Consider the following 27,351-nt stretch of genomic DNA (forward strand, 5'->3'; position numbering starts at 1 on the left):
GAGGGATGTTTAGTTCAGTAAACATCAAGTATGTTCCACAAAATTATTCAGATATTGAAATAGAAGACTACAAATTTCTCCTTCAGCTTTTATTTTTTTTTGCTTGCTTTATGTGCAAAAGGACCTACAAGATGTGAGAAGAGGCCTGACCGTTTGTTTTTTTTTTAAGATTTTATTTATTTATTTGACAGATAGAGATCACAAGTAGGCTGAGAGGCAGGCAGAGAGAGAGAGGAGGAAGCAGGCTCCCTGCTGAGCAGAGAGCCCCATGTGGGGCTCAATCCCAGGACTCTGGGACCATGACCTGAGCTGAAGGCAGAAGCTTTAACCCACTGAGCCACCCAGGCGCCCCAAGGCCTGACCTTTTAAAACCTCATTTCAACCTTGACATATCACCTCAGAGTAACTCATTTGCTCTTTGGAATGTTTTGAAGCTTCACAACAGTGGCATATGCACAGAACACATTATTCGTGGAAAGCTGCATTGTTGTGGGTTGAAATGTGACTCCTCAAAAGATAAGGTGGAGTCCTGTCCCCAACACCTATGAATGGGATCTTATTTCAAAAAAAAAGGTCTTTACAAATGTAATTAAGTTAAGATGATGTCCTATTTGAATAGGGCAGGTGCTAATCCAATCTCAGTGATGTCCTCATAAGAAGAGGAAAATGTCCTGTGAAGGCAGAGACACATGGCGAGACATACAGGGAGAATGCCCCATAACAGAGGCAGAGATGGAAATGCTGCAGCTACAAGTCAAGGAACACCAAAGATGGCCAGCCATCTCCAGAAACTAGCAAGAGGCAAGGAAGGATTTTATCCAGAGAGGAAGGATGGCCCTCCTAACATCTTGTTTTCAGGTTTCTAACCTCTGGAACTGTGAGAGAATAAATTTCTGTTGTTTCAAGTCATCCAGTTAGTGGTATTTTGTTAGAACAGCCCTAGCCAATATACAGAAATTTAAAACTTCAGTTGTGAACACAGGAACTATAGTGGTCGCCTGATGGAGAAAGTTGCTTGGATGGATGGTCTTTTTCTGGAAGAGTGGCATTTCCAATTTGGGTGCTGATGTATAGACTACTGCTGGAAACAGTTGTTGTGGTGCTCAAATTGCTCTTGTCTTTTCTGACTGAAGGATTGATCTAAAGAGATCTCAAGCCACATCACTCTTTAGCAGTCCTAAAGGGAAACAATCTCATTTCTCAGAATGATGACTGTGCCTTGTAAAATTATTTGTGGAGATGTGTATTTCAAAATCTTTGCTTTTTTTATTGTAGAAAAAATTTCCTTGGTTTGGGCAAATTCTGATGCAACATAAAAATGATTCGGTTAAAATTTCCTTCATTTTCATGGTTTGGCAATATATTCACAACAACCACGTTTACCCAAAAAGTGTGTTGACTCAGTGATTACCAGGAATTCTGGGTATTACTCTTACTATAAAAATCCATGAATTAAATAATAACTGTTCACATTAAAATACCTGTCATCATATTTTTACATTGTGCTCTTAAAAAGGCATCATTTATTTGTGCTTGTTGCACAAATTTAAAAATCAAGGAGCTTTCTTTATCTAAAGATGAGATGATGGAAATATTCTAAAACCAGATTGTGGTAGTGGTCTCACGACTCTGTGAGTTTATCAAATTCACTGAATTGTATACCTAAAATGAGGGAATTTTATGGTGTGCAAACTATATGTCAATAAAGCTGCTTAAAAAAAAAAAACAAACAAAGATTCTACTTTCCTACTAGGAAATATCAGTTCTGTAGAAATCCTTGTAGTCAGGATTTAGTACATGACAGTGGGTGATGGTATTTACTTCGCTCTGTAACAGTTCAGGCAAAACAAAGATGCTTCGTGCATGTTATGATTTTGTCTTACCCGAGAATGAATGTGGATAAACCAGGACTCTGTTAGCTGAAAGGAATTCCGGAGACAATGGACCTCCAGAGGGTCAGTAAGTGCTTCTCCTGCTGTAGCTCTAGATCCTAGGATTAATCTTTAGAAGACCTTTCAAGTAATTATCTTCACAGGAATTTGCCCTGGTCCTAACTATACTCCCATCCCATACATACACACTGATCACTTGAGGAGAATTTAATCAAGCAAATGATACAATCTATGGAAGCTGGTAATGACATGTTTAGATCTACAAAGGATTCAAATCTATGACTCTGACCACAAACCAGTTGCCCTGGTGCCATGCAGATCCATTCATCAATGTTGATAAACTAAGTAAATGGATAGGGGAGAAGGAGGGAGTAAGGAAGCCGTTTTTTCACCAGTTTAAAAGACATCCCATATATTCAGGATGGAGGTGTCCTGCTTTCTTTAAAGAAATTGAGCTGATCAAGAAACTGCAAAAGTTTCACAAATACCTTCTCAGAAACATTGACGCTGCTCTCGACAGGCTTTTACTCAGTGATTTTTCTATTACAAACAGCTGTCAAGCCACCAAATTTCAGGAAATATGAGTGTATTAGACAGTCTTATATCTTCAGGCCCATTCTATATGCATCTCCATTCTGCTCTGAGTATTGGAAGTCCACCTTTTATAGGCTGTATCAACTTACATCCCTCTCCTCTGGCTCTGGTTGGGCTTAGCCATTAGAAGGCCCTCAAAGGTCATTGGAAAGTACAGGGAAAGAAGTTGGGGATTTTATTCAATGTCAGGCCATAGGCTGTCAGCAGCTTGTTCCTCAATAGGACAGTCTTCTTATGGTATAGCTAGCTCTCCATCAGCTATATCTCCCTCTCTTTCTAGAACCCAGTAACTGCTTCCTTGCCTTGCCCTTTGGGTCTTATTATGGATGATGTAGATGCTCTCCCACAACTTTTTATCCACCCATTACCCTGACCTCCCTCTCTTAAGTAGTCCCTTGATTACATTATCTTCATTTACCCTTTTTGAGTGTGCCATTCCTTTCCTGATACCAAGGACATTCTTTTTATAGCAAATTTCTGTTTGCCAAATTTTTCCTTGGGCTGGTCATTGGTGTTTTTTGAGACTTTGAACACTTGGGACTCATTCTAGTGTCAAACTGTTAAAGATAACATTTTCAGGAGGGTAAATTGACTTTATATGTATCTGTTTAGGAGACCACAAAATATTCTCCAATAAATGATTACATACAGCTATGGATATAGCACTGTCACTGTTCATATCTTGCAAGTAATGAGAAAATGCTAATCCAAAAATTATCTTTCAGGGGAACCTGGCTGGCTCAGTCAGTAGAACATGCGACTCTTAACCTTAAGGCTATAAGTTCGAGCCCCATATTGGGTATAAAAATTACTTTAAAATAAAATCTTAAAAAAAATTCTCTCTCAAAGTTCAAAGACAAGCTTAAGGGATATTTTTCAGGACAGAAAAGAATATCTGCAATTTTGGGAATTCCTCTGTATATCCACCAGTTTTAATGATCCACCGGTTGGGAGGCCAATGCCCAACACCACCTTGGTACATCACAAGGAAGCACAAGGCAAAGCACTAAACACTACCTCTGATCCAAATTTTTAGTAGGAAAGTATTGTCTGAAAAAGTGGAAGTGTATCAGGTCTATAAACCAATAGTACCCAAGAGCTGCTGTCTAGAGTTTCTACTTTATTTTAAAAGAAGAGATTTGTTGTTTCCATATCAAAGGTAAACTGAGTTGAGCTGGGTGGCCTTTGTTTATGTGGCAATATCAGTGTTTTACGCACTTCTCAAGTGCTTCAAAATAGTCTTACCCCAGTGCTGAACAAGCACTATTCATTTGCTTAACAAGCTGCTCTCCTTTTCCTGCTCCCTTCCCTCTCCTCAAAAGATAATGTGAAGATAAACTGCCCCTTATGCCAAATATAAATAATCACACATTTCCTATTAGAGAAGACCGAAAAATATACTTTGTTGTCTTTGCCTTTTTTATTTTTGCATATTTTCAAATGCTTCCCTGCTCAGAGAAACAGTCTTAGCACAAAATGATTTATTTTATGGCAGAGTTTTAGTGAATGTGTAAAGCCTGTAGATGATTTGAACACCATTTTTCAATAATGGTACATAGGAAAAGGGTAAAGCAGTTTCATAAAGCTTTCAAACATATAATAAGGAGCTCTAGATTGAAGTATTAATAACTGAAATTATTATAACTTATTCTTCTTGAGACGTAAGTTCTGATCATTTTTTTCACTTTTAAAGTTGGTACTTTGAGTAGATTAATGAGTTGACAGATTATTTTGGGGAGATTGACTTCTGAAAAGCGGGATACTTTAGAGTTAAAAAGTTAACCATTTTTCAGAACAGTATAAATATTTTCATGTGCTCATTGTTCAGTCCTGTTTGTGGCCAAATTTTCCTTTCACTTTAGAATAGACTATGGTGCAGGTTATTAGTTAAGCTACTAGATATGATCATTCATAAGATAAACTAGCATGTCAGTATTTCTAACTAAGGCAATCAGTCAGGAATTTCTGCTTTCCCTTGATTTATGTTTCTGAGTGTACTGGCAAATGTTTTATACACTTTAATATGTACAGTAATTAAACAAATGCATCTAATTATAAGTAATTTTATGTGGAATATAAATAATGCTATACATAAATATCTAAAATCCAAGTGGATGTGATTTTACTTTACATTAAGATACCACTAACTAATGTGTACTTTTTTGCATTTAGAATAAAAATGTCTCCCAAACCTCTTTCCCCCAGAAGATAATCCATCACAGAATCTATACATGGATTTAAGCATCAAGATGACCAAATTCCTCTTATTGAAACAAACAGTCCATCATCTGAGCCATTCATTCATACATTGGTGCTTAGAAAGGAACTGCATGGTACTTTGAGAAAGTATAGCATGTGATTGTCTATGATTAGGGAAACTTAGAATTAGAGGCCATATGTTTATTCTATATATTTAATTTAATTAGTGACCATACACAAATTTATATTATGGGGGCATTTTTTTCTTTTCTAGACATCATTCTTAGTAAGCTGGAGCACTATTAGGATTTGGGGATTGATTTTTACAAAATCAGAGAGAAATATATAATTTTGCAAAAGACAGTCCTAGAACCAACTCTCTGGTACATGGATGTGTAGCTTATGAATCCATAACACTGAAGCACCTACAAGATCAAGTCAAGAGACTCCATGAAATGACACTCGCATAGTAGTTAGGGCCCATGAAGAGGACTAATCCTGATTCCAAAATGAGCTGATGGATGAAACAAGGCTTTTAGTAAGAAATACATTCAGACATCACAACCCAGTACATACTAATGTACACACACTCACATTTATATACAATTGAAACTCAATTCCACAAAACAATATTTATTGGAATTATAACCAAAACACTATTTTACTATTTTATGCATCCTGTTTTTTTGTATGTCAACCATGACCCAATAGGTTATGCCATGTCCTATTAAAGAGAACCACCAAGCACTTTGGAAAACAGTATCAATTAAAATGTGTTATAAAGGAGGGCATATACAAAAAGCACCTGTTACACTCTGATTTCCAAGTAGAGGTAGCCAAGAGAACATGAACTTCCTTTGATCAAGTGTCTTCTACAAATTCTTTCACTTTTAGTTTTGCAAAGACTGATTACATTGGGAAATATAAGGCAGTACTCAGGATCTTTGAACTTCGAAGTCAATGAGGCAAGTGAATGGAAACCTCTGAAACATAAGCTGAGTCACATAATCTTATTAAATTTACTTACAGATAGTAGGTAATGATTGATATTTACTTGGTTCATGCCTGTTTGAAATTACAGATTCAGTCTATGTTCCTCAGACTAAGAACTGGGATAATCTGTCACTTCTAATCACCTAGAGAAGCAGTGGCAAAGAGTTGAGAAGAGCTTAGCTTCTTTTTTGCTCTCTTTCGTCTTGGAAGGGGTGTTTGAGCCCTGTTCTAACCTGAAAATCTGCTAGGAAAAGCTGCTTTCCTATCATATACAAGAGAAAGTCTAGCATTATACAATCTAATTAGATACTGGAATGGTCTGTGGGCTTCTCCCTGAACTTCTGCCAATAAAAAAATCTATTCTCAGTGGTTATGAGTCACAACTTTGTGGGGGGGGGGGGGAGGAATCATACCTTTAGGTGAAGTAATGGCCTATAAGCTTCTAAAAAATTGACTGAGTTCATGACAACTCTTTGAAAGTGCCAAATAGCTAAAAATAAATGCAACAGGACTCAGGACTTAGAAGTCAAACAAGCTGAGAGCATGAAAGAGAGAACCAGAACAGACCACACACTCAGCTATCATCCCAGTGGTCCTGGTGAATGAGAGGGCACCAGGAACACACAGCAGTGTGTGAAAGGGAGGGGGAGGGCACCAAAGATGCCTTTAATACCTGTACTATTTAGCGTAAAAGGTCTGAGCTGCTATAATGCTACCCAAGTGAGTCTTAACAAGAGAGAGGCTTTAAAAATGACTCTTATTTCTTACTCATGTATCAGTCTGGGGCAAGTAAGCAGACTGCTATGCTCCATACCATTAGGAATCCAGGTTCCTTCCATCTTCTTTCTCCATTATCACGAAGAGTGTTTCCTGTATCCCCATAAGGAGTGTATTCTAAGGCAGATTCCTTTAAATAGAATTTGTTCTGGCTTGGTTGAGGGGGAAAATGCATGAAGGAGCATATGCACAATGTTTTAAGACTTAGTACTGGAAGGGGCACACAGCACTTTCCTTTATCCCTCCTCCCCTTCCCCCCCCCCCCATGAAAATGAAGTCACACAGCCATGTTAAGCTGCAAGGACTGGGGGAGGGGTGGCAATGCTAGAAAATAGAGCCCTGACTCAGTAGTCAGCCCCCTAGCCTAACTGTATTACTAGGGAATAAGGAGAGAGTAAACCCTGGTGTACAGCCAGCAGTCCCTGCCACAGCTACTTCTTAGTCCTGCCTTCTAGAACATTTCTGTGTCTACCATCCAAAAGCACACTGTGGTGTGCCCAGGATGCAATGGTTGTGTATAAAGTGTTCTTCGTGGTGAAAATGTTCCTTGAACGTTTATCATCAGGTCATTGACATAACTACAAAGGCTTTTGAAAAGTAACCTCACATTAATTTTAATCCAATTTTTCTATTAGCTTGGAATGCTTTACATTGCTAATATAAAACTTCTGGGACTAAGGCCATAAGTTAAAAGTGAATGTTTTTAATCAGTTCCAGATTTCCAATCTAACTTCTAATATAAATCTTGCTCCTTGAATTTAATATATACTATAAGAGCAAGGTATGATAGGCAAGCTATAAGCTTTTAAAATATTGGTTTGAACAGCAATCAGGCAATGTGTTAAAGTCTGACCATGTCGTCTTTACTCAAAATGTTCTTACATACAAGGAAAATTAATTTGGGCTCTTTATATGTAAACCAATGCACAACCCAGATAAAACTGGTAAATTTATGAATAACCTAGACTTGAATTTTAATGTCTTATAAGAAGTTCCTCAAGGAAGTTTCTTTTAAATAGAATTTGCATGTAAGGGACGGATCAGTTTTTGGCTGAATGGGAAACTGAAATTCAAAACCCGGTTGTGGAAGGCATCCTAGATTCTGTCTAATGCAGAAATGTTTCTTTTCCATTTCAATCTGTGATATTAAGAATCACAGCCACATTCCTAAATCTTTTAAAGGTAGCTCTCCCTTATGCTGATGACTCTGGTTCCAACATTATTATGATAGTGTAGGTGAGGAGAGGTATTAAGAGGCGGCTCAGATGGAGGTTTGAGTGGAATAGAAGGTATAGAACTTCAACATCAACCACTGCAAATATAATTGGTTAGCCTTGCTCACACCCAGTAAATTCAGCCTCATCCCTTGGTTTAAAGGAGTTCAAGGATGTTAACTGGTTCTTTTCTACACAGAGAAATTATAAATTAAGTAGAGGTCTCTAAATGATTTCAATTACTCTATAGTCTACTTTACAAACATCCCATCACATCTTTTAACTGGCTATGATAGCTTTCTCTTTTAACTTTATAAATTTCATTCATTCATTCCATGAATGTTTGTGAGCCTACTGCATGATGCACTAGGTATTAAACATACAGAGATGAACTCGTGTTTCCAGATTCTAATGAAGGCTGCATAAAATAGGCAAGTATAAATGTATATGACCCCCAAAAAAATGTACAGAAGAAAAATAAAGCAGGTATCTTTGAAAGCCTGATCAGGGAGTTTCTCCTGGAGAAGGTGACATATGATCAGAGAATAAGGGAACAAATGATATGAAAATCTGAAGAATGAAACCTCTGGGCAGAAGGTAGAAAGTGGCAAGAGCACAAGAGAAAGAAGGAGAAAAGAGAAGAGAAAGGAAAAAAGAAAGGAGAAAGGAAGAAAGGAAAGAGAGAGACAGGGAGGGAGGAAGGAAGGAAGGGAGATAGAGAAAGGAGAAGGAAAAAGAAAGAAGGAGAGAGAGAGAAAGAAAAGAAAAAGAGAGGGAGATAGGGAGGGATGGAGAAAGGGAGGAAGGAAAGAAAGGGAAAAATAGTCTGGCATCTTGGAAAAAAAAGGAAAAAGGACAGGACTACAAGGGGCTGGAGTCTATGCTGAAAGAAACAAAAAGCCATTGGAAGGGTTTAAGCAGGGAAAGAATGTGATTTGATTTATGTTTTTAAATGATGATTCTCTGGTAGCTGTGGGGAGAATTAATCATAAGGGGACAAGAATGGAAGCACCGGTAGAATGGCTTTTACAGAAATGAAAAAAAAAAAAAAAATGGTGACCTATACCAGTATGAAAATGGTGGAGGTAAACACATGTTTTTGAAAAATCTCCTGTAGGCTTTGTTAGTTGCCTTCCTGGAAGCCATCCCCTCTTCATTCCTTGCTAATAGTCCTCTGAAATGAATCTGGTATACCAGCTCCAGGTGATAAATTATGATTAGTCTAATGGTATCCTGACCATCCCATCCCCGCTTTTTACACATTCACTTTCCTAACACAGCTCAGAATGTCCTGGTTATCCAAAAAGACTTCCAAAAAAGTCTTCTGGAGGACCCTTCTATGAAGGCTTTCTTCTTATTGATGATAGAAGGAAAGGTGTTCATTCTGTCCAGCTCTGCTTCACACCAACAACTTGATTATAGAACATGGAAAAAAAAAACATTTCCCAAAATGTATTCTGTATATTCTAAATAATAAATTTGAGGATCACTGTGATAGAACACAATTGGTTTATTCTCAAAGTTTTTGTTTGTTTGTTTGTTTGTTTGTTTTAATATCTGTGTGTTTTATCTAAGAGAGAGCTAAAGAAACTAGATTTTTCCAAATGTATGTGACCATAGAATTTCCCATTCAGGGATGGTTCACAGAATTAGTCTTCTTCAGAACACCATTGTGATTATATTGGACAAAAGAGTGAATTTTATCTAATCAAATATTCATCAAAATCATGGTATGTCAAGGATGTGCTGAGAGAACTCACAGCAGGCTGAAAATATCTAAAGATTTAAGTGTTAATGTCCTCTAAGATAAAAACAGATCAACTACTTGGGATGTTCAGTGCTAAGATTTGGATTCTCATAAATCTTACTTATTCTCAAGAATTAGAAAAGTTGTTTCAATAAAGATACAGCTAGAAAACTACTGTTGCTAAGAGAACTTGAGTTATTATGGAAGCTCCTACCCTCATCTCAAGAAAGAAGTATGGAAGAAAGGAAGGAAGGAAGGAAAGAAAGAAGGAAGGGGCTAAGAGTCTTCTATACTAATAGTTCATTCTGTCATTATTTAAAAAAAAAAACACTTAATAAAGAATATGAACTACACTAGAAATTTTTCCATGACTATTTACAGTCATAGGGAGAATAGGATTTCTAAGTATAATTCATTGACTCTGGTAGTAAAAGCATGCTGTGAAATTTTATCTCATCATAAAAAAGGATTAATATGGCTTATAACTAAATGTCAAAATAGATTTTCAGTACACCATCTAATTTAATTTCTCAACCACCAGATGTTAGCAGAAAAGAGTGATTTATACTTAGCTGCTCAGTTCAGATTTTTTCTGGCATTTCTGACAATAGACTTTGTACTTGACTGGTATAACTGTGTAATGAAACTCAACTAAGAATATTCTCGGAGATCTTACTACTCAAAGTGTGATCCATAGCCTAGCAGCTTTGGCATCATCTGGAAACTTGGTAGAAATGCAGAATCTTGGGCTTCACCCCAAAGCGACTAAATCAGAATTCACATTTTAACGAGATTTTCAAGTGATTCATACACCCATTAAAGTTTGAGAAACACTGTCTTAGAAGACATTCTCCAGGTGTTTTACTGAGAACTATTCTGCTACCACCTGGGGTAATCAGCAGATTTTCCTAAGAACACGACACTGGGATTACAGCTCAACCCCTTCACTGTGCACCCAAACTGCTAAGTCCCCATAGTATTTGTGCCATCAATCCTATTCACATGGAGGCTACTTTCTTTTAATAGTCTCTCCTCTTGGTCCTCAGAAAGCTGACCTTTCTCTGGTTCTCTCCCCTCCCTGGTGATTTCCTCTTAGACTCAATTGTGGTTTGCTTTTCCTCTGCCTGACCCAGAACTCTGGTGTCCTCCACGATTCTCCCCAGTGCTCTATTTCTCTCCTTTTCCGTGTGCTCTTCATCATCTACTTGCATGTTTATGATGCTACAAAGATCTTATCCTTGGCACAGGGGTATCTCCATTTAATTTCTCTGGAACATAGTCATTGCATGTGTCTCAGAAAACTCAAACTCAACTACCAACCCTGTCATAATTATCCTCCCATGCAGATCTGCTTCTCCCCTTAACCTGTTATCACAGTGAATGGTAATACCCAGTCACCCAAGAACTGTGGACACCATACTCACTTCCTCCCTTACCCTCGCTTCATCCCTTTCTCTTTAGCCCTTTAAGACCCATTTAATTTGAGCTCTTGGCATCTCTCTTATACATCATTTAGACTCTCTGCTTCTAATTTCCTATTCAAACCCTGATCTCTCTAGACATGTTTTTCTACTGCATACTTTTTTTCTGAATAGAATAAGAATTCATATTCTTTAGCGTGGCATATGAGCTTTGCATACTCTAATTCCTGCCTACTATTTTGACGTCTCTTCCTGCTACTCCCCGATCTATGCCACGTGTCTCAAGTCCCCTAAGTGCACTACTTATTTCATGCTATCTTTGAGCTTCACCCCCTATTCAGCGAGCACCTTCTTGTATCAGAAGATTCAACTTAGATGTGCCGACCTTAAATAAGCTTTTCCTGACCCTTGCGGTTGACCACATCTTCTTTGTTCCCACATGGAATATCACAATTTAAAAAAGGGTAGTACTTTGTTATATGTTGATCTTGCACCTACATGCTGTAATTTCCTTGAGTACGGGATTCTGTCTTATTTATGTTTGCATTTGTAGCACCAAGCACTGTGCCCTGCATAGGGTAGGCATCAGTAAATACTCGCTGAGAGATAGAATAGATATATAGGCTTGGGAGGAATACAAAGGAAACTGGGAACTTGTCTATAGTTGACTTGCTGATGCCTAAGACTTGATTATCACGACAAAGCCAGGCTTAAAATGGATATCCCGGTAGACTAGACAGTTTCACAGCATGGGCCAAAGAAATGATAGCAGAGCTGTGCTTGCGAAAGAGGGACATGAGAGGAAGCAGATCTCTGAGGGATATGGGCACAGATGAGTGGTCAGGGAGCTTCCAAAAGAAGCCATGCAGATTTTATCTGTTAACAGACGTCTGAGTTACACATACAGAGGATCATAAGAGAACAAGCAGGCTTACCCTCAGACAAATGTTTCTCTCGTAGGTTCAGTTCCCATACAGGAGATCTTGGGATGTTGTTTACAAGTCAGACTATCATTTCACTTCAGACGATATCCGTAGCCGGTGTGTAGCTGAGCTCTCTGGTGAAAAATGAGGATTTCCTCTAAACCAGAGGCAAAAGCCATTTGAAGGTCCTGTCTGAAAGATTATCAAATGAGGTTATGAAATCTGGGAGGTTTTTTTTGTTTGTTTGGTTTGTTTTGTTTCTCAAAACTGTTCTCTTGACTTTAAAACCAGGCTAGTGCTAGTAACAATGTGCTCTGAGGATGGAAGTCTTTGAGGGCTGTGGAGGAGGCTTAGTCCTGCCCTGTCTCCATTCTGCTCTCCTGTTTTCATTTTGTAACCAGCCTCAGGGGTTCAGAGTTGCTAACGTGCCCATTGGCAGTAAGCATTGTCAATGTTGATGTTGACCCCAAAACAAGGATTCATTTCTGTCAAACCACTAGAATTTCATTTGACTCAATGAAAATTTTTTCAACAGAGCTATGAAGGCATTTTTGCTCATTCCTTGAACTACTACTAGTTGAAGACTGAATTGGATTTCATAAAGATTTATGAACACTTTCAAAAACACTTAACAGCCGAAAGCTATGTAGTCATTTTTTCCATGTCTGAATAAAATGTGAGGCTTGTGGAAATGACCAGTGGTCAGTGGTCAGAGAGCCAGACATGGATTTGGATCATTTCTGCCCGGACTCTGCTCCATCTACCACAGGGCTCATGGCTTTCCTGCCAGCCCATGCCAGCTGCCTCTGAAGAATTTTGCAAGCTTGCCGAAGGCTTGGAGTGCATCCTTTATACTATTAATTTATTGGAGTTCAGTTAAATTTTGAGATAACCCACCTTAATTATCGGTAGAAATGTAGAAGGGGCAATTATTTCTCAACTGTGAATAACCTGAAAATTACTCTGAATAAGGGTTGAAACAGATTTACTTTTCTATTTACACTTGAATGTAGGTGGGTCAGGTGGTGCAGTAATTATTTTTAATGAAAAGTCTCATGACGAAGATTTGACTTACATGGATCTAGAAGGTCATTTTGTGTAACTTCATTCCCTCAGCCTTATTTCCAATACTAACCTCTTAGGCCTGGGAAAGACACTAGGTGAGGCACAGCAGCTTCTCAAAATTACCTTGATAGAGTGGTAAAAAGTTTAAATTGCCAAAGCTTCCTTAATTTACAAGGAAAACATTGTTAATCTGAGCTAAGGTTCAGCTAAGCTAGGAGTTAAATAGATGCTCTCAACCTGCAAAGGCAAGATTTCTTTAGATACTGAACTTCTCTATACACAGCATAGGTCCTGGAGTGTATTGATTGGAAAGAAATAGTAAATAAATAAATAAATTTATTTGAATAGCAGACCAGGTTGAATTTTTTTTTTAAGATTTATTTATTTATTTGAGGGGCGCCTGGGTGGCTCAGTGGGTTAAGCCGCTGCCTTCGGCTCAGGTCATGATCTCAGAGTCCTGGGATTGAGCCCCGCATCGGGCTCTCTGCTCGGCAGGGAGCCTGCTTCCTCCTCTCTCTCTGCCTGCCTCTCTCCCTACTTGTGATCTCTCTGTCAAATAAATAAATAAAATCTTAAAAAAAAAAAAAAAAGATTTATTTATTTATTTGAGAGAGGAGGGGGAGGGGCAGAGAAACTTAGTCAGACTTCACACTGAGTAGAGACCCTGACTCTGGGCTCAATCTCACGACCCTGAGATCACGATCTGAGCTGAAACCAAGAGGTGGCCGCTTAACCTATGGTGCCATCCAGGTGCCCCCTTAGTCACTTATTAATGCTATAGCATGCCCCTTTCCACAGGCAATCTTTATATCTTTAAGACACCAAAGCCAGTCAAGACAAATCATAGATTCTTCAGCTCTGATCACAGTGATTACGCAGGAACATTGAGACCCACTCCTTTTGTCAGTTTCCACCTGTTTCCTGAACCTTAGTTTTGCATTCTTCTTCTGCTCCCCCCCCCCCGTGGTTTTTATTCTTCATTTGAATGGATTAATCTTAGTTTCCCTAACTCAGACTTGAGGAAGGTCTTTCTGTTTTTGCCTGGTGCTACTTCCAGAGACCCTGGCAAACCAGTCAGATTGGCTGTCCCTCCAGATCGGCTAATCCAGTCTCCCTGTAAAGGAAATTGGAGGGGGGGGTCAGGACTGTGGTTACTGGCCTGGAGCAAGCCAGTTAACACTTCAGAAGCCGCTGCCTCATCTCTAAAACAAAATAAATTATTCTACCTTACTCAGTATTGTCTTTTAAGGATTAAACCTGTAATATAAAGTTTACTTAAGGAGCCAGGAATAAGCCTCAGTAAAACGGCATTATCTCCTTTTTAACTGGTGAGTATTCTAGATAGCGGAGTATTGACTAGGTCAGAGTTCTACCTGTAATTAGAACTGATATCTCAGCAGTTTGTACTAGGAATAAATGCAGCAACTAGGACTGACGAAACTCACAAAGGAGTGTGAACGACCTATAATCATATTAGCATTAAAAGATATCAGCTAAGGTGCAAACTCCTTATATTAAAAGTTCAATCTCTCCTCCCCGAATTATCAGTAATGGTCTTTATTTTGTCGAGGCCAAAGAGGGAAAACAAAAAACAGAAACGAACAATGACGACAACAAAACGCAGTTGTTAACAGGGTCAATGCTGTTTCTTATCTATTCTCGTGACCTGGTTCCTGTATCTTCTTTACCTCTATGCCCCAGTTTATGCTGGCCTCACATTAATGAGGCTGGGCTGACACTTCCTTTTATTAGGGCAGTTAACCCTACATACAGAGGATTCTCAGTTCTTTATGTACAATTACTCAAAGCTCAGTATCCATTAATAGAGGTTACAGTGCTCCCCAATTGTGCTACAAAATAATCTTTAATGAGGTCTGCATATTTGGAAATGTTGTCTCTGCAGTTCTCCCCACCACTGAGATCTAAGTGTTTGTGATCTGGCTAGATGCCTTTGACATTTGTCTCTGAGTTTGCACTGGTGCTGCTCTTAGTTGCTCATCTATTGATGAGAAGAGGAACTCTCAGTTTAAGGCTAAGATGGAAATCATCTCTCTCAATCTCTCTCTCTTTAATTTAAAAGTATACCTTTGACTACCATGCTGCGTTTTGTATTCTTTCCTTTCGCACCACACAATGCCCCTGGGATCTCAAGCTTTACTGATAATTATTTCACAGCTACTTTAGTGCAGTTCGGAAAATATACTCTGTAAATTGTAAAGATCCATACAAGTGTAATTTATTTTTTGGTCATTTATCAGAAGACCACATATATATGAGTACAAAGGGAAATGAGTCTTGGGCAAGGCAATTGTGAAACCTCATAAGGGAAGAAACTGTTTCTTTTCTCTACATTAATCACTTCTGACACCAAGTGTGTGGGTTTTCTGTACTGGGTAATTCTCTAATTCTCTGCAGACACCATCTGGGTGTCCTATGATTTAATTCAGTTTTGACACTGACACCCAGAGGTAACACAGACCCTACAGGTTAAGGGCTCAGTCCCACAAAGAAAGAGGCCAGTCAGAAATAAAAGCCTCCCATACTTCTGACTGGTTAAAAATTAGGGGTACCCATGACCTTGTCCTTAGCTCCATAAGTAGCTAGAATGGTTTACAAAACTCAGGGAAACACTCTATTTACCAGTTTATCATAGAGGATACAACTCAGGAATAGCCAGATGGAAGAGATGCATAGGGCAGGGTGTCAGGGTGGGGAGATGTGCCGAGCTTCCATGTCCTCTCTGGGCGTACCACCCTCCCAAAACCTCACTGTTCACCAACCCAGAAGCTCTCCGCAGCCCATCATCTAGAGTTTTTGAGAGGTTCCATTACACAGACACACTTGATTAAATCATTGATCCTTAGTGATTGAACCTAATTTGTAGCCTCCCTTCTCTCTCCTGGAGGTTGGGGAATGGGGTTCAAAATTCCAATCATCTAATCACGTGGCTGGTTCTCCTGGCTAACAGCCCCAATTTTCAGGGGCTTTCCAAAAGTCACCTTTATCCCTCCAGAGGGATATTCTATTTCAGGAGCTGGAAACAAAATCTAAATATTATAACCAAGGTGCTCCTTTCACCTTTATCACTTGGGCAATTACAAGACTTTAGGAGCTCTGGCCAGGAGCTGGACACAAAGACCAAAATATATATTTCTTACTATATCATAACATCACAGCTAGAAAAGAGTGTTATCTGACATTTGTGGAAAGAAAAGTTAAGCATTTCTATTCAGCACATACTTAACTAACCCAGCATATAAAAGACAGATGATTGACTGATACACAGATAGCCAGTTGTAGATTTTGACATACAGACTTATAAATGTTGATATTTATTCAAGATTCGTATTTTTCTCCTTACATTTACATCTTCTCACATTTTAAATACTTAATGACTGAACTGAATGCTTTCCACCTGCCTGTCTATGTGATTTCCTGACTCCTCTTGTAGGCTCTGAAATTATACAGTTCCCCAGCTGTATATGGTAACTTAAAACAGTAACATTTTCGAAACAAATAACATTAGTGACGATCTAATTGAACCCTCTCATTTTAATAATAAAGAAGTTATAAAAATATAAGGACAGTTTCATTATTAGACTTCAGGTCTCCCAAATCACTCTATGGTCTCTAAAACTGGTTTTTAATAAAAAAGCCTGCCTTGGGGCTTGGGTGGCACAGTCAGTTAAGCGTCTGACTCTTGGTTTTGGTTCAGGTCATGATCTCAGGGTTGTGAGATCAAGCCCCACATCAGGCTCTGCACTCAGCTCAGAATCTGCTTGAGATTCTCTCTCCTCTCTCTCTACAGCCGCCCCGCCCCCCGGCTCTTTCTCTAAAATAAATAAATAAATCTTAAAAAATAAAATAAAGCCTGTGTATTCTTATGTGAAGCATGAAAAGTAAAAAATATCTCTACAGGTCACAAAGAAAACGTTTATATTATTATTATTGTGTTGAATTAGTATTACCATCCCTTAGACAATAACAAAAGATGGATATGAAATAGATTTTTTCCCACTCTTATCCATAATTCTAATGAGTTCCTTATGACAACATGTGGCTTTAAAACCAAAATAGTTTTTCTAGTTTCTATAAACAGAGGAAATTTACTTTACTGGGTCAATATACCGTGCAACTGTTATAAACAAAGCCGATCTTCAGTGTGCACCAAAAATAGAATATCCAGTCTGTCTGCTGGTCTTCCAATGCATAGGCACGAGATAGAGCTAAAATTAGTTTTTGTAGTATTATTCATTATATTTTACTAATCCAAATTAGAAATAATTCTAAAATCTCTGTAGGATTTTAAACAATTCAGGAAACTGTGGTACATTAAATTATTTTTCTTATTTCTCATTATTCTTACAAAGGGGTATAGCTCCTCTTCACTGTTTACATTCCTCCTATTTACTGATGATATTTTAGTCTCTGATGTTCTCTTATCTTTTATCTGGTCTACAAAGAATAATCTCCATGTTCTTTCAGAGTGGTCTGGTTTAAAAAGAAGAAAAGAAAAGGAAGAAAGGCAGCTTAAACTAGATTTTCCCCCTTTAGTCCCCCCACAGAACGTTTAGCTACTTTGAACACATCCCTATTACATTATATAATTTTTTCTCTATTCATACTGTATTTTGTTATGTTGCTTTGAAATTGTTTTCTGGTTTGAAGTTTGTGTATGTAGTCTAATCAGATTGACAGCTATTTGAGAATAGGAACATATCTTTCATTTCTTTTGTGTCTTCAAAGTACTTGGAACATATGTACATAAATGTTTGTTGTGTGATATAACTTTACCCATGATTAGACAATTTTACACTGTTTATTCACCACATCCCTCTCCAAAATGCCTAGGAATGCTGTTTTGCCAGATGAGGTCATCCTATGAGAGGCTTTGGATAAGACACTGTTGTCTAGCACTTTTACTATGACTCTAGCCTCTGAGAATATAGGAGAGTGATACCGTGTACTATCTGTGTGTCATGTGAACCTCTGAGATCCCTGCGTGGACCAGTTGTTAAATCATTCCAGTGCACAAATCCAATCTCCCAGGTCAAATTACTTATGAGATAAAATGTTGTCACATAATAACTATGTGCTCGGTGGGGAAAATGGCTTTAGACTAGGTCCTCTATACATTGTAACAAAAGGAGAAATTGTTTCTTTTTCTGAACTGAAGCATGAAATAGACTTGGTTTAAGAAGTTATAAAGTATCAGGAGTTTTGAAAAGACTGTAAAAAGAAAATGTCTCAGAATTGCCCTTCTATTCCAGAAAAATTGCCCCAAACACCCCAGCCAGAAGAAACCTCTCTGTCTGTTGAATTCCTCTGTTGTGTCCCATTTTGTATGCCATTGGGTACCTACTGGCTTAAATAATTATTTCTTCATCTGTTGATACCCCAAATTAAAGGGAACATTTCCAAAGGGAAGGCTATGTTTAGGGTAGGTTAAAAAAAAAAAAAAAGGCATTAAACCCAGGTAAGATATCCTAATTTAATTGGGTTGAGTTGGGGTAGGAGCCATTAGGAGTCCCTGAATGGGGAAATGACATATTTGTATTTGTACTACAGGGCGGAAAAAAAATCATGTGCTTATATATGTCAATGTATTGAAAAGCCACAAGACTAAAAACAGGAAATTATTATTTCTTGTCTGATTGCCTATTGGAAGGCATATCTAAAAAAGGATAAGGATCCCAAATCTGTATACCATGTTATGTACAGCATCTCTCAGCTGCACATAATAGGTGTTCCCTAAATATTTGTTGAATGAGTGTATAATAAATATAAGCAATTAGAGACAGAAAATGCCTCTTATAACTTGGACAGCCTTCCACATATGAGCCCTGAGCTCAGATTTCCATACATTGGTTATCCCTAGAGGTACTTTATTTCTATGTAAGTTATATCATTAATGACGATGACAATGATGATTATGATGATAAAAAAAAAGAATGAAGGAGTAAGGGCTACTATTTATTCTGTATTGATTATGTGCTAAGCACTGTATTAAGTACTTTACCCACAGTTATTCATTTTCCCCATCCAAACAGAGACAATTTAAGAGATTAAAAGCTGTTTGAGCAACACTAATGCACCACCCAGGGTTTGGATTGGCAGTAGTAACAGACATCTTCGATGACCCACCCTCTGGGTTTCCTGAGCTCCCCTGCTGTTGGGTGCACCCTTTCAGCATACTAGCAGCTTTGCAGGGAGTCCATGTCTCTCCTCTGCCTGTACTGGCCTGCAAAGTGTGACCAGCAAAGTTCCCGCCTACCAAGTAGAAAATGGGTCTTGGGTAAATGCTCCAGCCTCTCGTTTTTCCAGTGAGGAATTCAAGAGTGTGTCCCACACAGTTTCTCAGCAGGTTTCAGAACTCTTATAATTGAGGAGGTGCCTTGTTTCATGGTTCTTTAAAAGCAAACTTGTCAATTGATATTTATATTCAAGCATCAGGAAATCTGGGCTAATATTATCTTTCAGGATAAAAGAATTAGAGCTGCTGGTTTGTTGTTGGGAACTATATTACTGTAAAAATAAAACAAAGCAACCAAAAAATCCTTTATTGACTTAGTTTGAATGCCCCAAGAGCAGACCTTGGGACAAGCACTTGAGTGCAGTCAAGTTACTGAGGACAGGGGAGGAGGTGCCTCAGAAGAGTGGATTAAAGGGAGTTGGGGAGAGACTGAAAACATTTTCTTTACGGATCACCAATTGTTTTACTTAGCACATGCTTTTACTTTAGTAATTTTAAAAAAATAAAGGAAAAGGAAAAGAAAAACTAACCAACAGTACTTGCCAGACGTATCTGATTATTCTACTGTCATAGATTAATCTCTAAAACCCACCCAGCATTATCCAAACCCACTCTTCCTTTCCTCTCCGTTCCCACTCTTTCCTGGGCTTTTCGTGTTGCTTTTCATGGCATCACCATTGTCTCAGTCACCTGGCCTAAAAATGCCTGTCATACCTTACTTCTCCATATTACCTGTACTTGCCAAATCATGTCAATTTTTCCCCAGTGTATCGTACCAATTCTTCAATTTCCCCTCCCTTACACGCTGTACCTAAATTTAGGTCTCGAGACTGCCCTCCATGCCAACACCATTTGCTCTCAACTAATGGTCCCTTCTCCCCTGCAATGTATATGACATTCACAATTGACTATATTGGCTGGTTCTCTAAACCATATCATCTGTCTCCTTGAAAACTATAAGCTGCTTGAGAGTAGGACCTAACTTGACATGTCTTTGCATCTCCTAAGGGACGTAACACATTGTTTTGCATATAATGATGCATGAAAATAAACTTACAAACATTCATATTTCTCTCCGTTTATGACATTACTAATGTAAAAAGTTCAAATCACACAAGGACCATTCAAAAAATACTTATGGAACACCTGTTCTGTGCCAGCCAGATACCAGATGCTGGAGATCTGGGGTGAACAACTCCAACAACACAACACGAGTGTTCTTTGCTCATATTCTAGAGAGAAAGACAAAATGAAAAAGCAAATACGTATATGATTACGAGTTAAGGGGCTTTGAAGAGCATAAACAGCATAGCCTGTGAAAGAACAGTGTGGTAACCTATTTTAAATGGGTGAGCAAGGAAGTCCTCTGGGAGGAGACTTTTAGGTTAAGGCTGAAGAAAGATAGGAATGACGTGAAAAGTCAGAGGTTGTGTGTCCAGGCAGAGGGAACAACATGGACAGAAGCCCCAAGGGTGAAAAAACTTCAATGCACTTAGGGAAATCAAGGAAGGCCTGGGTGGCTAAAACACCGTGACCTGGGCAAGTGGCCAATGGCAAGTGTGCAAAGTAGTCAGACCCCAGAAAATTGGGTCTTTGTAGGCCACATTAAGTTTGTACTAGAAGAGCAGTGGGAAACTATTGAAAGGATTTACACAAGGGAGTAGCATGCATGATTTGATTTAGAATTTTAAAAGTTCACTATAGCTTCTCTGATTGACAGTGTGAGGAGGGATGAGTCAGGAAACCAGGTAGTGGATTATTGAAAAATCCAGGTGACATTTCTCCGCCTAGAAGAGGGGACCAGGAGACAGACAGAACAGAAGGACAGCAGGACATAACAGAAGGACAGAAGAAGGTAGATCAACTTGAGATATAGTCTGAAGGGTGAATTGATAGACCTTGATGATTGGTGGATTAAGTATGGGGACTAGAGAGAAGAAGAAGTCAAGGATTACTTTCCAGATTTCTGGTCTGAACAATAGGGCGGATGGAGTGCTATTCACTAGAAAGGAAAAGATTCGGTGGAGGAATAGTTTAGACTCAAGTGAGGAACAAAACTCAGTGTTAGGTATGTTATATTCACAATGCCCACTAGACACCCAAGTAGAGAGGTCAGGTAGGCAATAAAACATATGAATCTGGAGCTCAGGAGGCAGAAGGGGGGCTCAAAAAGGCAGTATCCCTAGAAGAGAGAATTTCGAGGAGGAGAAATGCTCACTCTGAGAAGCTGGGTGAGCCCATATTCGAATCTTCTCTACTGGGGAGGACTTTTTACCGAGGATAGAGATTACTTGGATTTCATCTTTTACTTTTATGTGAGGCCTTGATGCAGCTCCTGGCACACAGTGGCCACCTGTAACCTATTGATCAAACGGCACGTATTAAATGGATGACTGCTTATTTACGTTCAGTTGAGGGTGAGAAATAGGCATAAGTCCTTTTGAAAAGTTGTCCTCTTCTCCCCATCTATCCTCCTCCCCCAACATGATTCTCACACTTGCCTACAAAGGCAGTTATTAGAAAGATAACAGTATCTTCGGGCAACATTAGACACCCTTTATTCCTCTTGACTTAACAAAACTGAACTGTTCTCTCTAAGCCTTGGAGGAAGGAGAGTCAGGCTAATACAGAGTATGAAGTAGTGATGGGTAGCTCTTTCTGGAAAGGTGGTGAATTATAGCCACAATCATCACCACACTCACAGAAATAAGGTCGTGCCCCAACAAGTGGCCTAGGGACTGTTACTCTTCTTGATTATGCTATGAAAAAAATTCTGTGGAGTCGATTTCATTGCATAAGCGTCTGGTGAAGGGAGGGAAAGAAAGAGGAAGGTGTTCAGGTCAGCTTTGTGGCTGGAGTCTGGGGGGTGTGGGAGTGCCTTTGATGTATCTGTTTCTCCAGCTTCAACTGAAAATGTTGTGGTTGCAAACTAGAGGGATTGCTCATTTCAGAGTGGTAACAATGTGAGCTAGTGGTAAAATCCCACTGAAATCAGCATGTTGATCTACTCAAAAAGAAATACACCCTGAGTGGAAAAACAGAGCAGGACGCTTCACCAGCGGGCCCTGATAGCTACTTGTCTGGAAGCCACTTCATTTCATTTGTACAACACATTTATCACATACTATTATTTGCCTCTTATTTGTTGCAAATAATGAGAGAGTGTCACTGTTGCTTTTGTTCCGTTTGTTGACAGAAGAGTAAGAATAATTGGGTTGTGTATGGCTAGAATATCCTAACATCCCACAGACATCTCAAATTCCACCTGCCTAAAATTCAGTTCATCAGCGCCTGCCCATTGTACACATTCACACTCGCGCACACACACTGGCATAACCTCATTCTTCCCGTGCATTTTTTTTTTCTCTTTGAATTAGCACCATATACCCAGATCCCAAACTCACACACTCTCACTCTGTCTCAGCTCTGCATTCGTATTTACCAATACTATGACCAGGTCTTATTGGGTTCTATCTCACAGATATCTCTCGGATCTCTTTTTTCCTCTATCCCTCCTTCTTACTGTAGGCTACCATCATCTTGACAGTTACTGTTGCAGGAAGCCTCCAAAATCAGGTTTTCGGTCTTTTCCTGACACACCTTACACAGCCCAAGACAAATCTTGCAACTGCTTCCTATCCACCCCAGCAGAGAGTTAAAAATTCCTAACCTGGTTTAGGAGGTTCATGATGTGTTCCTCCTTCCGTAACCAGCTTCCTGTAGTACTAACCTGTGTGTGGGCAGCTAAAAGCTCCAGCCCAGAGGCCCCCCTGCCAGTTCCTCTATCTGGACCTGCCAGCATCATCCCTCATTCCCCCTCTCAGATTGCTCAGCCTGACTTATCCCTCTTTGGCTTTCAGATCTCTTTTTAAGTGTCCCTAAATCATTCAGAACTTTCTCCAGTTACCAAAAGTTTGTTGGCTGAAAATTTTCCTGAAGACTTGTCCTGCCTTGCATACTGAGATATCCTGTGGGCTTAGCATAGTTGACTGTTCAGTAAATATGCTGGAAGATGGAACAAGTATTTTAATGATGTGTCTGCCATTATAACCGAAGATGCGCTGTTTCCGTTGGCTTTAATGAATCCTTTTTCTTTTTTTCTTTTTATTCATATAGTATTAATTAATAAGTGGATCTGCGTCTCCTGGAAATACCAGCCTAAGGGGCTATGGCTGTCTCTCTCGTTGCTCTAGAACTTGAAACACATCTGGATAGCCCTGGGATAAAAATCGTCGACCCGGTTCTGGTATGTTGTGCTGTGGGTCACCAGTGCATTTTCAGGGGCTCATTATGGTTTTCTCTTGACCTTGTACTGGGTCTACATCCCTGATGGCAGGTGTATCCAGCGGCAACAATGGGTGCGTGGAAGGAAGGAGCACCAAGAAACAGACCAAGATACCTTTAACGTGAGGCCGAGTTAGTGAGTGCTTTCTTAACCCGGCCTCCACGTTGGCCTCCGCCAAGCCTAAACGCTGTTCCATCCAGTTTGGCCCGCTCACCCCTTCTCAGGAACACAGCCCTGACTTTAGAGAAGTATAGGGAGGAAGGAAGTGGGCACTGAAGGCTGCAGGGCTTTTCAAGCGAATAGCCAAAACGTCTTTGTCACCAAAGCGTGCCTCCGGAGCTTTCAGGGAGTTCTTTTTGTTTATTTGGCTTTAATTTGTGGCCCTTTGGTTAATTTCTCTTGTGGCTGTTTATGTCCTCTCCGCCCCTCACCAGCCCCCACCACTACCAGAGATAGAGATTATCCACGAAAGATCCAGACAGTTCTCGGCCTCGGTCCTGGTGCCCGAGTTTTGCGGCTGGCCTCTTTTGGGCCACACCAGGCAGGCCGCGGAGATCCTACGCTCATCGTGGTGCACGCGCGGATCAGGCTGGGGCCACGCCGCTCCGCAGCCGGACCTAACCACGGTTAAAAGGAGAAGCCCCGTGTCCCTTCCAGCTCCCCTCTAGCAAATCCTGGGAGTCCCGAGTCACCCCGCGCTCCGCGGGCTGGAAGGCCCCGGCCCGGACTCGCGTCAGGCGCAGCCGAGGTCCCCCAGCGCCCCCTACAGCCGCGCGTGGGGCGAGACCGCGCAGGGTCCTGTGCCTCCGCACCACGCCCGGGACCCCACCCAGAGGCCGGCGCCCCGAGACCGCGCGAGCATCCGCAGCTCCCGGCTGCAGAAGCGGGGCGTGGGCCCTGCGGGCTTGCTGCATCCCAGATCAACCTCGATTGCTCCGCCCGCGGCAGTCCGACTTCCCCTCCCTCCCTCTGTGTGTCCCTCCCTCCCTCCTTTCCTCTCGCCCGCCGGCGCCGGACACGCTGCACTTCTCTTGGGGCGCTCTTCCCCTTGGCCGACCGTCTCATCCCGCGCAACTTTGGGACAGTGGCTGTTTGGTGTTGAATGTTCTCCTCCGAGAGCGCATGGCTGGGGAAGCGAGGTGCGGGCCCGGTCCCCGAGGGGCCGCCGTCTGGGAGGCGGTGCTGCTGTGGCTGTGCCTGGGAGTCCCGACCGGGCGCCCCTACAACGTGGACACCGAGAGCGCGCTGCTCTACCAGGGCCCCCCCAACACCCTCTTCGGCTATTCGGTGGTGCTGCACAGCCACGGGGCGAACCGATGGTGAGTGGAGTGGGACTGGGCGCTTTGGGCATTTGAGCTCCGCGAGAGAACGGCGCCTCAGGGATTCCCTGCCCAGTTCAAACTTTCCTTCCTCTGGAGGAGCCAGAAGGGCAGCGCTGGACGGTCAGCTCACTGGATCTGCTCGGGCAGCTAACTGATCTCGGGGTGGCACGCCTGGGGTGCGTTCTGGCGCTAGGCTCTAGGAGCTGCGAGTTGGGGATGGCGGGTTGGGTGCGCGAGGTGGTGGGCGGAGATGGAGGTTTCGGGGAGCGGCCCCCCTGCCAGCTGCGAGTCGTGGAGACCAGGAGTTCAGTGGGCAGCACAGCTCACGTCTGCACGCACGTGCACGTTTCTCGCTTTAGGCTCGTAGTGGGGGCGCCCACGGCCAATTGGCTTGCCAACGCTTCAGTGGTCAATCCCGGTGCGATTTACAGATGCAAGATCGGAAAGAATCCAGACCTGAATTGCGAACAGCTCCAGCTGGGTGAGTTGGGTCTAGGACCCGGGGGGAACTAGCCTATGTCCTGGAAAAACTCATTGTTGCCTAACTCTAGTCTAAAATGAATGATTTTCACTCTTCACTCCAAACCATCTAATCTTGTTAAAACAAAAGTTTTCTGTCAATGTTTTTCTGTCAATGTTTTTCTCCCTTTTGCTTAGGAGGACGATTGGAGTACTCTGGCAAAACTATGGAGAGGAAAGTTCTTAGGATACATTCTCTTCATCTCTCCTTCTCTGTCCCTTATGTAGAACACATTTTAAAGCTCTCAGCACATTGAAGACAGGATCCAGCTAGGCCATCACTTAAGCACTTTATTTCCATCTTTGACCTATCCGGCTTGTTAAAGATCAGGCTAAGGAGCTGATGAGGAATAGCAGTTGGAATTGATCCCATATCCTGTCATGGACCCTGAGGGCTTTCTAAAAAAAGGAAATGTTACCGTTTTGTTTAGAATATGAAATGTAAAAGAAGAGCACAAGGAAAAACTGGCATCTCCATTGTTACTATAGTTAAAATGAGGTATAATTGTTCATTTTTCTCTCCCAAAACTCCCGTGTTAAATGGATAACTCTACTTGAAGTCATTTCTTAATGTCTCTTCTTAGCTAGGTGACAACTTGAACAAGTATATTTTGGTGGGGGAGAAAGTTTGCATTTCAAAGCCAAAAGCAAAGTTGTTTTGCATAGACACGTGGGGAAAGAAAGGGGAACTGATATTAATTTAGACCTATCTTGTTCTAAACAGACACTGGTATGTGTGTTGCTTCTGCCCCTCCGCCCCAAAAGCACCACTGGGTCATGGTTGGCATTGTTCCTATTTTACACATGAGGGCTCTGTGACTCAGAGGGTTGCAAGTACTTTTTCTGAAGTTACTCAGCTAATGAAGGAAAGATGGGACCTCAAGTCAATCAAGTCAGCTTGGTTCCAAATTCCAAGCCCTTTCCTTTCCTTTATGCATCTTCAGTGCAAATAAAATTAAATGAAGAGTCCAGTATGTTGTCTGCCTACTGATACATCGTCTGCAAATGGTGAATAAAAGGTTACAATTGGTACTTTTTTCATATTTAGCTTTGCATAAATAGACCTTTGGGACAAGCTACTGCATCTTTAACCCTTTTTCTTTTTATAATAATCTTTGCTTACTCCAGCTGGGAAGATGGTTTCCCTTATTGTGAATGAATTCAAAGAGAGTATACACATGACTCAGAGAGCATCCAGAAAAGTCTAGCAGTTGTCTGTAGCATGTGGAATCAGCGCCGGCCTCTCATTAAGTTTCTTCCATCCCAAAAGGCACTCTAGGAAGGCATAATGTTCATAGACCTATCCATTTGGAACAATTCTGCAAAGCATAATTTTCCTTATATGAAAGAGTTGTGGAATGAAGAATTAGGGAGTGGAGGAGACAAGCTTGATCTGCCAGAGGATCTTGACAGAGTCTCAGCAAGGAAAAGTTTCATTTCTGTTGTCCTGTCAGTTTCCTGATCCATGGCCTTGTAACTACTTCCTGTCTGGAAGGGCACTGAATCTATTTCTAGATGTCTGTGTTTAACCAGAAAGATCATGTCATAATATCACACACAATTTGAGATACTAATGCCTGTTGAAATGGAAGGAAAACCTAAATTTGGGGGCATGTGGAGCTAAGGGATTGAATATAGACATATCCTCAGAGCAATATGCACATGGTTGATGTGCCAGAAACAGGAATTAAGTGAAGATTTATTAGATGGATAAATGAATAAAGGCAAAGTGAAAGTTTGATGAATAAGAGACTTAATTAGAAATGATAAGCTGAATGACATTTTTAGTTTTAAGAGTTTTGGTCCACAAAAAAAGGTGTTGACTGAGATAAAAGACAAAAAGGAAGACAAGTTTTCTGGTCCGTCAGTCAATTGAAACACTTCTAGCTGTGGTAATAGATTGGCATATTTGCAAAAGAACTGACTGAAGTTGTTTCTCATAGAACATTTGAAGCAATATATCTCTTATTCCTTCAATAAATAAATTGTGTATTTCTATTCAGAACAATCTCAGAAGTAACCTGAACCTATAAAATAGGGGGTTGGGGATGAAGTCCAGAAAGGAAACACTAAAAACAACAAATTGGTAGTGAAAGACATCTAAGGATTATCAGGTTTGTGGACTGTGTAATGTTTTCTGTGGAAAA

The 27,351-nt window shown here is 40.5% G+C and overlaps 1 protein-coding gene across 2 annotated transcripts in view; it reads left to right on the forward strand.

The window, feature by feature from the left end:
- The first annotated feature begins 24,337 nt into the window (after nt 1-24,337).
- The window catches only part of LOC111160297 (integrin subunit alpha 4), a 78,017-nt gene continuing 75,003 nt past the window's right edge, over nt 24,338-27,351 (forward strand). For both annotated transcript variants that reach the window (XM_022523301.1, XM_022523392.1), the window contains exons 1-2: nt 24,338-24,682; nt 25,045-25,166. In XM_022523301.1, coding sequence (XP_022379009.1) covers nt 24,486-24,682; nt 25,045-25,166 — 319 coding nt within the window. In that variant the 5' untranslated portion in view covers nt 24,338-24,485. The remainder of the gene's footprint in view (nt 24,683-25,044; nt 25,167-27,351) is intronic.

Source organism: Enhydra lutris, unplaced genomic scaffold (assembly GCF_002288905.1).
Source record: "Enhydra lutris kenyoni isolate GAN:26980312 unplaced genomic scaffold, ASM228890v2 scaffoldscaffold1, whole genome shotgun sequence".
NCBI classification, from domain to species: Eukaryota; Metazoa; Chordata; class Mammalia; order Carnivora; family Mustelidae; genus Enhydra; species Enhydra lutris.